Below are 17,065 nucleotides of genomic sequence, written 5' to 3' on the forward strand. Positions count from 1 at the left end.
CAACGTGTTTTTAATTGGAATTTTCAAAAATTTAGGTTGAACGCCGTCATCTTTATGTTTACTGACGGACTACTTTTTCATGCGGATTGATTTCAACATGTGACGCAGACCCAACATATAAGCCTGCCGAGACAGGGTGTCCGGCATTATTCTCAGCATTCGCAGAGAGCTCGACGTCGTCGTGGAGACTAAATAAGTATTCGTCTAACAGCCACAAGTTAAAGTGTAAGTCTGAATTTTAACTATTCAAAGTTTTCCTTTTATTATTTTTTAATTCAAAGGCATACTAGTTTTGCTGGCGAACCGTTTCTTCTCCGTTTACATTACGTTGACTCGTAATTTAGGATACGGTTTTTTTCTTCCCCCGCCATAAATGTTTATATCCTTTGCCTCTTTTTATTTGATAAGCTATAATTTACTTTCAGATAAAAGTAAATGGCAGAAATGCCTGTAGTGCTATTCGACCGACGAACAAAGAAGGTCAGCGAGATATCAAAATGGCGCCCTAAGTCTAACTGAAATGGCTGCCCCTGACTGTTTGTCCTCAGATATAACGGATAAATTTTACATTACAACAGTGTATACATAGATTTACACGTTATTTAATTTTAAAACATTTTTTAATTTTTTGTATTTTTGCTCTTTATTTAAAGTAAAAACATGCAGATCTTTGTCAAGACCCTCACTGGCAAGACCATCACCCTCGAGGTTGAACCCAGTGACACCATTGAGAACGTGAAGGCTAAAATCCAGGACAAGGAAGGCATTCCCCCTGACCAGCAGAGGCTGATCTTTGCTGGCAAGCAGCTTGAAGATGGCCGCACCCTCTCCGACTACAACATCCAGAAAGAATCCACCCTCCACCTTGTCCTGCGCCTGAGGGGTGGCATGCAGATCTTTGTCAAGACCCTCACTGGCAAGACCATCACCCTTGAAGTTGAACCCAGTGACACCATTGAGAACGTGAAGGCCAAAATCCAGGACAAGGAAGGCATTCCCCCTGACCAGCAGAGGCTGATCTTTGCTGGCAAGCAGCTTGAAGATGGCCGCACCCTCTCCGACTACAACATCCAGAAAGAATCCACCCTCCACCTTGTCCTGCGCCTGAGGGGTGGCATGCAGATCTTTGTCAAGACCCTCACTGGCAAGACCATCACCCTTGAGGTTGAGCCCAGTGACACCATTGAGAACGTGAAGGCCAAAATCCAGGACAAGGAAGGCATTCCCCCTGACCAGCAGAGGCTGATCTTTGCTGGCAAGCAGCTTGAAGATGGCCGCACCCTCTCCGACTACAACATCCAGAAAGAATCCACCCTCCACCTTGTCCTGCGCCTGAGGGGTGGCATGCAGATCTTTGTCAAGACCCTCACTGGCAAGACCATCACCCTTGAGGTTGAGCCCAGTGACACCATTGAGAACGTGAAGGCTAAAATCCAGGACAAGGAAGGCATTCCCCCTGACCAGCAGAGGCTGATCTTTGCTGGCAAGCAGCTTGAAGATGGCCGCACCCTCTCCGACTACAACATCCAGAAAGAATCCACCCTCCACCTTGTCCTGCGCCTGAGGGGTGGCATGCAGATCTTTGTCAAGACCCTCACTGGCAAGACCATCACCCTTGAGGTTGAGCCCAGTGACACTATTGAGAACGTGAAGGCCAAAATCCAGGACAAGGAAGGCATTCCCCCTGACCAGCAGAGGCTGATCTTTGCTGGCAAGCAGCTTGAAGATGGCCGCACCCTCTCCGACTACAACATCCAGAAAGAATCCACCCTCCACCTTGTCCTGCGCCTGAGGGGTGGCATGCAGATCTTTGTCAAAACCCTCACTGGCAAGACCATCACCCTTGAGGTTGAGCCCAGTGACACCATTGAGAACGTGAAGGCTAAAATCCAGGACAAGGAAGGCATTCCCCCTGACCAGCAGAGGCTGATCTTTGCTGGCAAGCAGCTTGAAGATGGCCGCACCCTCTCCGATTACAACATCCAGAAAGAATCCACCCTCCATCTTGTCCTGCGTCTGAGGGGTGGCATGCAGATCTTTGTCAAGACCCTCACTGGCAAGACCATCACCCTTGAGGTTGAACCCAGTGACACCATTGAGAACGTGAAGGCCAAAATCCAGGACAAGGAAGGCATTCCCCCTGACCAGCAGAGGCTGATCTTTGCTGGCAAGCAGCTTGAAGATGGCCGCACCCTCTCCGATTACAACATCCAGAAAGAATCCACCCTCCATCTTGTCCTGCGTCTGAGGGGTGGCCAGTAAAGTTAAGATTTTCTGTCGCAAAAATGACCAAATTATAATTTGATTAAATAAACAGTTTTAAGTGTTATATTTGGTTTCCATTTTTTATTAGTGGTGTACAGCTTCGAAAGCATCCTGTGTTTTAGATGACAACACTACATTTAGATAAAAAGGTATATTCAATCAGAAATAGTCTAAAAGTATGCAAGGTGAACCTGAACAATGTATTAAATTATAGCAGTAATGGGTGAGGTCAGAGGAATGGCTTTCATCTGGGCAAACAATGTCAATGGAAAAAACTGCTTGAAAATGAAGGCTCTTCCAAAAAATTCTATGAAGGAAAGGTTAATATTTAATCATTGCCCATATCTTATCTGCCTTTGTTCAAAAATTAAAGGAATGAAGAGCTAGTCTTGAAACATCTTGACGGTGGAAATTTTAGAAATCCAATACACACTGCCTAACATTAGTTAACTTAGTTTTAGTTAACATTCATTAATTGGTGTGACGCAAATATTCAAACTACGTTAAGTGTTCGTGTGATATTTGCCATCAGGTTTGATTGCAGCCGTTTACCACATGCCTGCAGCCCAGGGTTCATGTCTGCTACCAAGTTCTCATCCAGCTTTTTGGCTGTCACGCGACAGGCTATCGCGAGATTTCAAAAGTAGGTCAAACTGCAGTCTGGCCTTGACTTGCTGCGTCTGCTGAGGAAGAAGAGGGGGGTGTTCGTCCTCTGAGCAGAAGAGAATACAGAGGCAGGAAAAAAATATATTTTCTAGTCTAGTGCAAAATATGAAATATTTAAGTGACACGAGCCGTTTAGTTGGCGACCGCCGCATACGTTTTGTTCAGTCTGCCTTTCTTTTTCCTACAGCATCAAATAAAGGGTTGTCTTTTTTTCTAAAAAAAAAAAAAGTGAAAAAAGAAAAAACTATTAATCCAGGCGTGTGATGCCCCTGACAAAAGGAGTTTCCCCATCGAGGGATTAATAAAGTATTCTATTTTATTTTGTTCTATTCTATTTCATATATGCCAAAAATAAAATAACTAATCTTTTCCTGAATTAAAAAAAAGTAACATGAAAATTTATAAAAGCCGAAGGAAAATACGGTAAAGGTACAATAACCGTTCGGGGTCCTTCGGCAATTGCGGTAACAAAGAAGAATCACATGAAGTGGGCACGTTGAGCTACGCCTCGGTCTGCACACTGTAGCCAGGGGTAGTTGGGATTTTTGTGCTCTAAAATGAGAGGAGGTTGGGCATCTTGAAAACATTTCCTAAATAGCATGTGGTAAAAAAAAAAAAAGATTATTCTTCAAAAGAAATAGCAACTCAGTTATGACCACCGAGTTCAGCAAATCTGCATTGCTGCCACTTTCTGCTGAAATGTAACACAGCCTTTCTGGGTCATCCCTTCTTGTCAAACAGAAGTTCACTAGTAGTAGTAGCCACTTTGGCTGGTGAAGCACTGCTCTGACCGGGGGCTCCAACTCACAACCAAGTGTCTGCCTCCCCTTCACTTGGCAACCACAAAGATCAATCTCAGAATTCATTCAAAGATTTAACTTCTGACTTTGGTGCACAAATTAAGTAGCAACACACGCCGCAGTAGGAAGTGCATTCAGGGGCTGCATGGAAATTCCGCACTTATGCGTTTTCATTAAGAGCTCACTTTTGCTGCATTCAGGTCCGCTGGTAATTTCTAGTATTTGTTCAAACTAACTTTAGCCAACACAAACACACACTCACTTGTTGCTTCATGTGATTGTGCTGAAGACTCACAACTACAACACACTGATCTGCAACAACACGCAATAATGCAAAACGTTGCACATATTTCAATATACGCATGTTTTTTTCTTTGAGTGATAAAATAAAACTTTAAAGTAATTATTTTATTGTTTATCACTAGTTTAAATGTTTACTCCTCTGTTGTAAATTGGAAAAAAAATGGATTTGACAGTTAAATTTCTCAATAAATATGTTCCAGTTGTAAATAAATAACCAAATCTGGAAAAAAAAACCACGAGGGCTTTGATGAAAAGTCGATGCTATATAAAGATACAATATGTGTTGATGAAAAAGTTCAGAGATCAGACGTGTCATTTGTTAAAAATAGCATAACAGTTCTGTAATGGTGTAAAACCTGGCATAAGATGACGTTTCCAATTATTTAGTGTTTTGTTTTCACGAGAGAATAATCATCAACTGAAACTTTATTTAAAAAAAAACAGAATTACTGTTTTGTGTTCAAATACATAAATAACTTTTCCAGAAAATGTTTGGCCTAGTAAAACTGTAAGAAGGCTGGTGAACTTTGAACCGTGGGTCAATGTTAACAGGAAGCCCTTCAAACCAGAACTAATTATCATAACAACATCAAGAGACCACAACCTTGTTGACAGTTACAAAGAAAAAACAAAAATCAAAAACTAGAGATTGGCCATTTAAATTAAGGGTAGATCGTCAGCTTTTACAAGCTTATGGAATGTGTTCCAAAAAACTCAGAGGTTCAGGGTTTGGAGTCATATTCTGCCAAGATGGACCCAGTCAGTTTAGTAAAGTTGTCAAAGTAAAAATAAAAGCAGGTCAAATGACCACATCTGGTATTCAATTCATTCCAGACATTCGAATTTTAATTGCCATTTTACACATTGCCTTTTTTTCACCGTACTGTGGTGACAAGTTAGCCCAGGAATGTTCCTCTGGCACGAGGTCAAAACATTAACTTCCCTGACCTGTAGGCCAGGAGAGTATTCCAGAAAGCAGGTTATGCTAGTTACCTTGATAAGTTTGAGGCTAAGGAAGCGGATAACCTCAGCTTTCGGTTCCAAAAATGGAGGTACGTTCCAGGATATGTCAAGTGGCCATAGCAACTCATGCTCTGAACATAACCTGGTCTGGAGTATGTTTAGTTGAAGGTTAGTTTGTTTTCAGAGAGGTGAAGGAGCATGGCGTTTCCATTTGAAGATAATTTAGTGGATGAAGAAGCTCAGATAACACTTTTTCCTCCATGAGAGGGTGATAAGACCACGTATGGATGTTGTAGAGATAAACTTTTTTACATTGATCTAACTTAATTATTTGCTTCAGGTAAGATAAATATTTTTTTTAGTTAAGTCAGCCTAAAAATAACACCTAGTTATCAGACAGTTATTTTACTTTCATTCAAATTAATTCAATCAAGTGGGTGTAACTTTGGTGCTAATGTTAGATCGGCACCGCAAGGAATTGTGGGATACCATTCCCTTTCCCTGTCTGGACGGATTTGGGTTTAAGTGTGGATTTTTGACCAAATGTGTTTAGTTGTAGCTCTTTTACTGCGTATTGTCTAGTTATTTGTCCTGTTATGAGTGAGATGGAGGGAGAGGATGAATAGGTTATTTAGCACCACTAGTGCTCTGTAGCAAAATGTTAAATTTGGAGAACTGGTAAAAGACATGCATAATGTGAATTCTTCTTGTTTCTTTCATTTTATTGTTATAAAAATGAGAATATCTGCAGGCTCAAACTTAGACATATGAGAGTTCAAGAAGTATTATAAATGAAGATGCAAAACATTTAATTGAATTAGAGTAATATGACATTTATTTAGATAAATACGTAAATTTCCTTCATTCACTATTCCTTTTCCGTTTCCTGGCCACTTGTGGCTGAAGGCAGGGGGCACCCTGGACAGATTGCCAGTCTGTTGCAGGGTAGAATGTCCACAATCACACATGCATTCACTCTCACCTATGGACAATTTAGATTAACCAATTAACCTATGAAGCATGTTTTTGGATGGTGGGAGGAAGCTGGAGATCCTGGGTGAGAACCCATGCATGCATGGGGAGAACATGCAAACTCCACACAGAAAGGTTGTGTTTTTTGTGTCCCCCAGCTGGGACTTGAACTGGGGGCTTTCTTGCTGTGAGGCAAGAGCGCTAACCACTGCACCACCGTGCAGCCCTATGTAAAAAAAAAATTCTTTACAACTATGTAAATTTGAGTTGTAAAAAAATATTGAGTTGGATAGACAAGAAATCAGGTTGAATAATGTAACTAAATAACTTTCAATGAAAATAGAAATGAGATAGAAACTCATGCGTTTACTTGGTCCATTATTTTTCTCCAAGCAGAAACTCTTTCTTTTTGCTGATGCAGCCGTATTAGTTTTTTGATGTATAATCGCATAATCTTCATACGCCGTCATTAAAATCTCAGACTCCGTCTCAAAAGTATAACACTCTCTTTTATTCTCCACGCGTTTCCATGGTGACTCTGGAAATGGGCGATCCATTGAGAATCTCTTTATGTACTTGCTGTGCACGCGCATTAATCCAGGGTTACCAAGTCAAGCGTAATTACGCTAACTCATATCCGGTCTTTTGGAACCCACATATCCAGAGTAAGCAAGTTTAGGCACATTTCAGCCAGAGTTCAGGGTTAAAGTCAGGGTAGTTTAGTACGCCCCAGGAATGCCTCTGTTGAAGACAGATACCTCCGACAAGTCTGTCTCAGGCTTGACTGTAAGGACCTCCTGCCTTCTTTAGCACGCTGTTCTACATTATGTACAACAGCAACTGTAACTAGTTTTAATATTGCTATTTGAAAAAACTCACAGATGTTGTTGTACTTAAGAATAACTATAGGATGTGATGTTTCATTTGTTTCTATTTAACAGGTCTGGCTCAAAGACAGTCTAAATTTTCTCCAGAAAAAATATCCAAGCTGGGAAGTCTCACAACAAACCAACATGCTGGGGTGCTTTTGTTCCAAACCCAGAAACTCTACCTCAAAGATGAATAAGGCATTAAGGGATGCTTTAGTTACCTTAGTGCTTCCATATGCCAGTATAATCAGACAAACGGGTCAGCTTGGTCCCTTTGACTAATGCTCTACTTTACAGAATCCTAAGTCTACCCTCAGACAACTTGCTGCTTGCCATCTTGACCCTAAAAGGTTTGTCCCCATCACCGGAATAGTTAAACTTTTATCTTTCAGGCAGGAAACATAATGGCATTACATGTTAGCCGTTTTTGCGAAAGTTTTTGTATAGTCATTATTAAAATATATTGATCATTTCTACATTATTTCTAGATTGAATTTGTCCTGATTGATGTGGTCCTTGTACATATGCTTGGGATATAAACCTGAATTTATGTTTATGGTTGCAGCCATCAAAAAAGTCCATCTATTCATATTCTGAAGCCGCTTAATCCCTTTCGGGGTCAAAAAGTTGCTGGAGCCTATCCCAGCAACTGTTGGGTGAAGGTAAGGGTACAGGTTGGAAATCTGGTGCAGGGCCACACATTCACATGCTCCTACGCCAAAGGTCGCCAGCTAGAGCGACTCCATAAAAGAACTGGCTTAACCATTCATAAAGAAATCTATAAATCACTCAGTATAAGGACCTGGTTTCTATCACAAAAACAAACTACTTTTCTGAATTTATCTCCACAAACAAAGGCAACTCAAAAAATCTCTTTTCTCTGATGAACACTATTTTCAAACCCCCTGACCTTCTCCCTTCCTCATGTCATTCTTCAACCAGAAAATTCAAGTAATTCATCAACAGCTTAGCACTTCTCTCCTCCCTCCCATCCCTGACTCTTTCTCTCTCAATCATATGTTTTCCTCCTTTCAACTGCCTGACCACGATGACATTTCCTCTCTCATCCTAAAATCCAAACCCACCACATGTTATCTCAATCCCCTCCCAACATCCTTAGATATACCCTGTCTCCCATCTCTCCTTCCGCTTATTACTGCCATTATTCATTCCTCTATCATCTGGTACTGCCCCATCACTTTTTAAAATGGCACCAATAATCTCCATCCAATTTCTAACCTTCCCTTCATTTCCAAAATTCTTGAGAAAATAGTCGCCTCCCAACTTTATGACCATTTGAAACATAATAATCTCCTGGAAGGTTTTCAGTCTGGTTTCCGCCCCTCACCCAGCACGGAAACTGCTCTGCTCAATGACCTTCTCATTGCAGCTTATTCTGGCCTAATCACCATTCTCATCCTCCTTGATCTGAGTGGAGCCTGTGATACCATCTCTCATTCCATCCTCCTCCAAGGGCTCTCCTCCGTCAGCATCATCTCCAACCCCCTCAATTGGTTTCAATCCTACCTCGTATGTCGCACCCAATTCATTCAGCTTAAATCATTTAAATCTCAGCCTTCCTCTATCTCTTCTGGTGTGCCCCAAGGTTCTGTCCTTGGTCCTCTCCTTTTCATTACTTATCTTCTACCCCTTGGTAATATTTTCTGTATATGTAATGTTAATTTTCATTGTTTTGCTGAAGACACCCAGCTCCATTTGTCAAGCAAACCTGACACCTCTCTTCCACCCTCCTTCCTCCACTCCTGTCTATCTGAAATCAAAAACTGGTTCACCTCAAACCTTCTCAAACTCAATAGGGACAAAACTGAGCTGCGTCTCGTTGGTTCCAAATCCACCCTCTCCAAAGCCACAAGTTTTACTCTTGCCATCGACTCATCTTCTGTCACCCCCTCCCCTCAGGTGAAGAGTCTGGGTGTCATCCTAGATCTACGTAACATTAATCGTCTACGCCCCTCCCTCACCATCCACTCATCATCTATATTGGTTCACAGTCTGGTCAATTCCCGCTTAGATTACTGCAATTCCCCTCTCTTTGTCTCCCTCAAAAAACCCTCAATAAGCTCCAACTGGTCCAGAACTCAGCTGCCCGCATCATCTCCAGAACCTCTTCCCTTCAGTCATATCAGCCTGGTTGTCCACCAGCTGCACTGGCTTCCCATAACCTCCAGAATCAAATTCAAACTCAACTGTTTACCTCTAAGGCCCTCCATAACCTGGCTCCTCCTTATCTCTCCGACCTCATCCATATCAAAACTCCCTCTCGTTCTCTTTGGTCCTCCTCCTCTGTTCAACTCTCTGTTCCTCAGACTCGTCACCATGGGAAGCAGAGCCATTAAGCTGCTCCGCTTCCAAACTTTGGAATTCCCTCCCTCCTGACCTCCATAACATAGACTCTCTACCAAGTTTCCAATCTGAACTCAAAACTCATCTGTTAATTTCTGCCTTTCCATCCTGATTCACTTTGATTTTGTCTTTTTATATTTATTGTGCTTTTCATTATTATTTTTAACCTTTGTTTTGTAAAGTGTCCTTGGGTTTCGTGAAAGGCACTTTAAAAAAATGGATTATTATTATTATCATTATTATTATTATTATTGTTTTTGTTGTTGTCCAATGGCCAATTTAGAGTGACCAACTGACCCACAATGCATGTTTTTGGACTGTCGGAAGAAGCCAGGGTGCACAAGTAAAAACATGCAAACTCCACATAGAAGGAATCCAACCAGGAATCAAACCATGACCCTCTTGTTGTGAGGCAAGAGTGCTATACAGTCCTGATTCTGAAAGTACTAAGTTTAAAAGGTGGGACAAACAAATCCAACATTGTCTTGGAATTAAGAAACCTGTGAACTGTGATACGATGAGCAAACTTATTTAGCTTACCATGTATGATTGATGCCAACTTTGACTGTCATACTGATCTCCATGTCTAAAGTGCTGATGCTCTGGTGTTTATTCATATTTACCTACTGTCCTTGCTGCTTATGACCTGGGGCCTGTTTCAGAAAGGAGGTTCAACCAACTCTGAGGTTGAACTTGAACTCTGAGTTGGTCAATCGGGAGATTAACAACTCTGAGTTTTCTGTTTCAGAGAAGCTGATCCGAGTTAGATCAATCAACTCTGAGTGGACTGATTCGGAGGTGAGCGTGCGCACCGCGTCTATAAGAAGCCATTATCAATGGAGCGCAGATATCACGAGTCACCATGGCAACCATGAAAAAAAGAGGTCTGCGTATTTTTCGCCAGCTGAACTTGACGTGCTGCTGCAGAGTTACAGTGAATATGAGCACATATTCCAGAAGAAAAGCAACACCGCTGCATCTGCAAAACAGAGACAGTTAGCGTGGAAAACATAGCTGCTCAAGTTAATGCGGAAGTTTGCATTTAAATCATTGTTATAAATATTGGCTGTAATAACTTTTTAAATAGCGTAAGGTGTGAAATAACAAAATGGCGATATTAAGGTGTACTTTTGAAGTGTTATTCCTGGTGTAAATGCATGAAATGCTGCATAGTGTACAGAACCAATCTGGGGGGGGGAAATGCCTTTAACGTCGGTAATGTTTAGAGGACTTTTTTGTTAACCTTCCCCTCTTGCAAACGTTGGTCAGTTTAATATTAATACATGCAATTGTGTTTTTCAAAGTGAACTTTTGTCTACGCTGCGTGAAGACTTCTCCTTTCTTTTCTCTCGTCTTTCCGACCGTGGTCAGAAGCGCAGGGGAGATTTCCTTCAGGGCCGAAGGGAATTCTCCTTCGGGGTTCACTTCCCGTTGGAAACCCTCAACCTCCAGAGCGGATAAAGAATGACTCCAAAACAGTTATTCTGGGAATGACACCTTCTCTTTATTTAACTAAGTGCTCCGTCCTCCGAACACACAATATATACCACGCACACACCTCCGCTCCGTGCTCACCCCCCCCCCCCCCCCCCATCTGCACCTGCACTCGCACCCCGCTCAGCACACACACGCTGCAACACTACCCTTGTATTGATCAAGTGGTATAGGTTTATATGGGATTAAGAAAGTAAGCAGTGCTAGCAAATTGTGTTTCCAAAAAGTAATTGTTACATTAATCTAATTCAATGTCCCTGATTTCATTTTCATGTAGATGCAATCCTGCAGGAATTAAAAGAACATGGCAGCAGCTAAAAATGAAGTATAAAAACATAATTCAATCAGGTCAAATGTGAGCATGTCATGGATGTAGGCTTTGTTGACAATATTTGACATATGAAACATCTACATAGCAATACATATCTAATGTTGTTTTCATTGTATATATTAAATTGACTGCAACGAAAAACGGTAATGCTCAAACAAAAACGTATGGGGAAATGACAAAAAATTGAGTCTTCTCAAAATCCTCATACGAGGTAAATATAATTCTCTATGAATTAATGCAGCCTCCTCGTCTATTGGGTCCTCCAAAAAAGGACAAGCCATTCTTGTCGCTTATACCGTCTCTGTGTGACGGAAATGTGGGCAATGAAGGTTAAAGCGAAAAATACCGCTTCGTCTTTAAAAAGGGGAGGGGACCGGCAGAAACCTTGAGTTTGGAGAATAAAACCTGCTCCCGACCAGGTTTGGTTCACAGCATAAGTAACCATGGATACTGACTCCGAGTAAAAGTTACCTCTCTTTCAGAAACGGGTTTGACTTACTCTGCTTTCTCTGGTTTAACAAACCTCCCATTCTGAAACGGAAAACCCAGGGTTTCCCTGATTTCAGGGTTAATGCACTCAGAGTTTACACTTAACCTCCTTTCTGAAACAGGCCCCAGGAGTAGGTGTGATTTTCCAACAAGATGCTACAATGACATGGGTCATTTTTTAAAATAAGCATCTGTCTAAACAAACACCAAAATGTTTAATATTCAGGAATACTTGATGTTTTTTTCTTCTTTCTCACTGCAGTATAGTAGATATGTTTCATTTGTGAGGAACAAATAAAACAGGAGTTTCCACTGTGGATTCTCTTATTCCATATTCAACTCACCATTTTTCTGCGGAGTGACTTTTATTATGCACTCACAAAACAACTGTTTCAACAATAACCACAATTCATTGCTAAAATAATCTATTAATTCTATAGTTGCTTATTGTTTGGGCGTATTCTTTGCTCATCCAGCCTCTGAAGGACTTTTAAATTTTATGGGATCTATTTTAATTGTTCTTCTGACTTTGTCAATTGATAATATTATTTGTTGAAAAACATCCAAATAAGATTCAGATTTTTTTTGTCTGTTTGGCTTACACTTTTTTAAATTAAAATTTACCTAATCAAATTTAATATCTTTAACTTTACATTATTATATACAAGAGATATTAATAAAAAAAGTATTTAATGTCTGAGTACTGGTACTGTCCACAATGTTTTTTGTTTTTCATTCTCATTGAAGCATTTGTTCTTGTTTACTATTCTAATTCGTTTTTGTCCACTAATGAATGTAACCTAAAATAGTTTATGTTGTGTTATTGACATTCTTTTCTGAAAAAAAATTCTCAGGATCTGTTGTTAGTGTTAGCATGGATTGCTTTAGAACTAAACTCAGATGTGATTTCACTCTAGGATTACTGGGTTGCTGAAAACTTTTCATAAGTAACTGAACTGGACAAGGATATGCGCATTTATAACGTTTGTTCACCCTAACTTGATTTGTGTATGAGCATTTAAAAAAAAAGACACACACAGGGCTTATTACTATTATTATTGTTTGGTGTTCTATGTGTGTTTGATATTTACAATTGTTTCTTTATTGTGCAACTGAATGTGAATTTCTGTAACTTGAAAACTGTGCAATAAAGTTTATTGGAAAAAACGAATTGCACAAGTACTTCCGGTTTCAGATAATGAAAACATCGTTTATTTTACAATTTACAAATGTATTCTATTTAAACTATATTGCGAGAAAAATGTATCAAAAACATACAAGTTTCATTTTTGTTTTTACAAAGATGACGAAATTATTTAAAAAAAGATTTTGGCTAAAAAATGTTTCTTTTTTTATTCGTTTGTTTCAGTTGTTTAAAAAACGGACAACGATCCCTAGGCTAACATAATCTTTTCTTATTATTTTAGTTTAATTGATTGAAAAACAGAAAAATAATATGGTTAAAATTGAATCTAATTTTCAAATTAAATGCATAATACTAAAAGATATCTAAACCCAACACTGATGTTAAAATATAAATTGATTTGGTTTAAGAAAGTAGAGTTGAATGATTTAATAAAACATAACAGACTTGCCACACACTTGGACTATTTTTGTTGGCGGATGAATACTTTACGGTCAAATGACGAAATAAAAACGTTCGTTTTTGAGGCGTGCGCCTTCATTTAGGGTTGCGGCGTTTGTTACCTGTACATCACCAGACACTGTAAGTACTGGTTTTTATTTTATTTTATCATAGTTTGGTTATCATTATAAAACATTCGGTGCTACTAAATTAGATCCCCCTTTACTTTGTCAACCGCCGACGCGCATCAGAAAAAAGCATTTAAAAATGTTCTTGATTTTTGACTGGGCAGTAATTGTTTCGTCACACGTTTTTGTTGTTTGTAGTAATTCAGTGTCGTCGTTACTGTTTTGTTTTAAAACAACGGTTTTAAAGACAATTGCTGACCTAATTGAATCACAGCGACACCAAATTTCTGGCGTCATCGTTATTTGGCCTGAACGTTAGCTAAAGGGAGGAAACCGCTAACGATGGCGTTTTGTAAAATCATGGCGCAGCTTCTCGAATCGTCCCCCCGATGAATGAAGATGTTTCAGGAGAATTACTTATATTCAAGATCACTCATTGACCTGCTTATTGGATTTATGTGAATGTAAGATGGTTTAGCCAATGTTGTTAGGTAAAAAAAAAAAAAGGAAAATATATATATATTCACCAACATTCCACAGGATGATACATTTATAGTGGTGTACATTCGAGACAATAAATATCAAATACTAAAAGCAAAATCATTTTTCACAGGTGTAAACATGCAGATCTTTGTCAAGACCCTCACTGGCAAGACCATCACCCTTGAAGTTGAACCCAGTGACACCATTGAGAACGTGAAGGCCAAAATCCAGGACAAGGAAGGCATTCCCCCTGACCAGCAGAGGCTGATCTTTGCTGGCAAGCAGCTTGAAGATGGCCGCACCCTCTCCGATTACAACATCCAGAAAGAATCCACCCTCCACCTTGTCCTGCGCCTGAGGGGTGGCATGCAGATCTTTGTCAAGACCCTCACTGGCAAGACCATCACCCTCGAGGTTGAACCCAGTGACACCATTGAGAACGTGAAAGCTAAAATCCAGGACAAGGAAGGCATTCCCCCTGACCAGCAGAGGCTGATCTTTGCCGGTAAGCAGCTTGAAGATGGCCGCACCCTTTCTGACTACAACATCCAGAAAGAATCCACCCTCCACCTTGTCCTGCGTCTGAGGGGTGGCATGCAGATCTTTGTCAAGACCCTCACTGGCAAGACCATCACCCTCGAGGTTGAACCCAGTGACACCATTGAGAACGTGAAAGCTAAAATCCAGGACAAGGAAGGCATTCCCCCTGACCAGCAGAGGCTGATCTTTGCTGGCAAGCAGCTTGAAGATGGCCGCACCCTCTCCGATTACAACATCCAGAAAGAATCCACCCTCCACCTTGTCCTGCGTTTGAGGGGTGGCCAGTAAATGAATGCATGTCAGCATGTTTTTACCTGACCTAAATGGCAACCTGACCCAATAAACCGTGATATATCAGTTTGTTTCTTTCCCCTAATGCTGATATTAATTATGCTTTAGTAGAAATGTCATCTTTAAATAAGCAATTTAACCAAACTATAAGTACAATTTAAATTTAAATTGAGATCACATGAAATTCGATGAACCCAGGAAATTATAAGTGTAAAAGGTTTAAAAAAAAAACTAAGTACAGTAATAACACATTGAGCTGATGTTACAAGTTTGACAATCGCCCATTGGGTTGGAAGCTAAGCTCTTTCACAGTAATTTAACTTCAAAGATTAGGTTGAAATGATAAAAGCCAATGACCAGACCAGAGTTTATCATCCCTTATTTTGAGTCAAGGTCCACCTTTCCCTTGATTAAAAATCACAAAGCACACCACCAGCTGAAAATCGTTTATTTTTTTAAAGAAAAAATAGTCCATATTGACAATTTAGTCATTCTTATCAAAGTGTCTTGAATAAGAATGAAAAGGTAATGCTTCTACTTTCTCAGTGTGAAACCTGTTTGGAGGAAAAGAACTGATATCCTGGCAATGATTGTTTTTTTATACCAATTAGGTACATTTGAATCATTTTTCACTGCACACCTGACCATCTCTGACACCACACTAGTGTTTTACAGCACATTGGTTGGAAAAACAGATCTAGAGGACATCTGTTTGAGTTTAAATGATCTCCAAGTCCTGAATGACTTGAAATCTAAACATACGCTGCTGACTGAAAATGCTCCTGCCACAATGTTTTATTTTATCAGTACAACAAATACAAGATTACAGTGGATAAAAAAGTTTCAAATTATTTATGGTACAACAAGGTGTGTTTTTTACACAAACTAAAGAATGAGGAAACAGACATAGAATTCTGACATGGAACATCGCTTCATCCAATAATTTCAACTTTACAGGAAAACCGGACCTATTAGCAGTTAACAAGGATGTATGCAAAAAGATTACATTCAAGATATCGTTTTTTTGTTTCATATGGGTTGAACAGAAATCTGTAAAACATACGTCTTACTAGTTCAGAGGATCGAAGGGTCTTATGCTCATGACAGCATTTCCCCAGGACACAGAAACCTGCTGTCTCTGGCTCCTCCTATTGGTCAAGATTCAGTTTGTTGTTTTATTTTATTTTACCAGCAAACCAGAATGTGTTTGAGGATGGTTACAGATAGACACAGGGTCCCCTCCATATCCCTAATTGAGGCCAGGCGAGAACATAACAGACCCATCAAATGTGAAAGCAGTTTCCAACAGTTCCTTCCTTAAGTCATACCACAGTGTTCTCAAACTCGATAGTTCCCCTGTGAGACAGCCTTTGTCCTCCTGGTGGCGTGCCTGTTCTACCACAGTACTGTATGCTGAAGAGGTTACTTTATTCCAGAATGGTCTGTTTTCACTTGTCCCAGTAAATCCTCTCCCAAGCAGTACATGCCCCACAATATCCCCATACATTCCTCCAGTTAAGCAAAGTAGCAGCTGTTTGAGCCAATTCTTGCCTTAGAAGACTTGAACTCTTCAAGCTACATTGGCATGTGTAGTTATGAAACTCCCTCTCCACATAGTTCTAACCCGGCAATGCACCTGTGAAGGCCAGGACACTTCTTGGTCAAAGAGCTGATGAGCCACTGCAACTTTTCACCTTGAAGAGTGGGACGTGGTTTAATGTTAATGATCGCTTTATATGCAGGAGAAGACCAAAATGGAAGAACCACAGCTTAATTCTACTAGACAGAAGAGTCAAATAAATATCAAGTTAATTAAAGTATATACACACTAATATTAATCATGATATAAATTGAATTGTTAAAATGAATCATTACACCTTTTTTGTACTATGTACTTATGTACTATGGTCTCAAACTGAAGCAAAACTAACATAAATCTTCATCATCAAGCTCTAAAAATGTTGCTAGTCATATAGAAGCAGACAGCTGCTTAAATTCCAACACATTTAGGATTTTTCTTTTAATTGTTTTATAATTGTTTTGATCACATCTGCAAACATCATGGTCCATAGAGATTTCTGTCTAACCTCACCCGTTAGTCTGTCCATCACCGTGGAAAAAAGAAGGAGCTCAGAGCTGATCCTGGCACAGTCACACTTCCACCTTGAAGTCTTCAGTAGCACCAACAGAACACCTCACCACTGTCCTCCAGCTCTCATCCATGTCATGAACAACGCTCTAAAACTAAAACCACAGCTCCTCTCTTTGTATTCTGTCATAGACCTTCTCTAGATCTACAGACACAGTGCAGCTCCTTCTGTCCTTCTCTGTTCGTCTCCAGAAACACACTCAAAGAAGTTCTTGGTTTCTTTGAATAAAACCAAACCGTTGTCCACAAATTTTCACCTCTGATCTCAGTCTAGCTTCACCTCGCTTTTCCACAACTTCACTGTGTAACTCATCAGATTTTTCCCTTATAGTTTCTAAAATCTGTATGTCTTCTTTCTTTAAGTCCAACTCCG

At 40.0% G+C, this 17,065-nt stretch overlaps 1 protein-coding gene across 1 annotated transcript; it reads left to right on the top strand.

Annotated features, from left to right (window-relative positions):
* The first annotated feature begins 30 nt into the window (after window positions 1–30).
* On the top strand, window positions 31–14,609 carry ubb (ubiquitin B). The gene is made up of 3 exons (XM_078931223.1): window positions 31–225; window positions 654–2,260; window positions 13,843–14,609. Exons 2-3 carry the CDS (start codon window positions 661–663, stop codon window positions 14,538–14,540), a joined length of 2,298 nt encoding a protein of 765 aa, XP_078787349.1. The 5' UTR covers window positions 31–225; window positions 654–660; the 3' UTR covers window positions 14,541–14,609.
* Window positions 14,610–17,065: the final 2,456 nt, after the last annotated feature.

Source organism: Oryzias latipes, chromosome 14 (genome assembly GCF_053564925.1).
Source record: "Oryzias latipes strain Hd-rR chromosome 14, Olatipes_Hd-rR_3.1".
Taxonomy (NCBI): Eukaryota; Metazoa; Chordata; class Actinopteri; order Beloniformes; family Adrianichthyidae; genus Oryzias; species Oryzias latipes.

Coding starts and splice junctions, on each gene's coding strand:
- ubb (XM_078931223.1), top strand. CDS start 661: ATGCAGATCTTTGTCAAGACCCTCACTGGCAAGACCATCACCCTCGAG. Junction 2,261..13,842: donor GCGTCTGAGGGGTGGCCAGT/AAAGTTAAGATT, acceptor CATTTTTCACAG/GTGTAAACATGCAGATCTTT.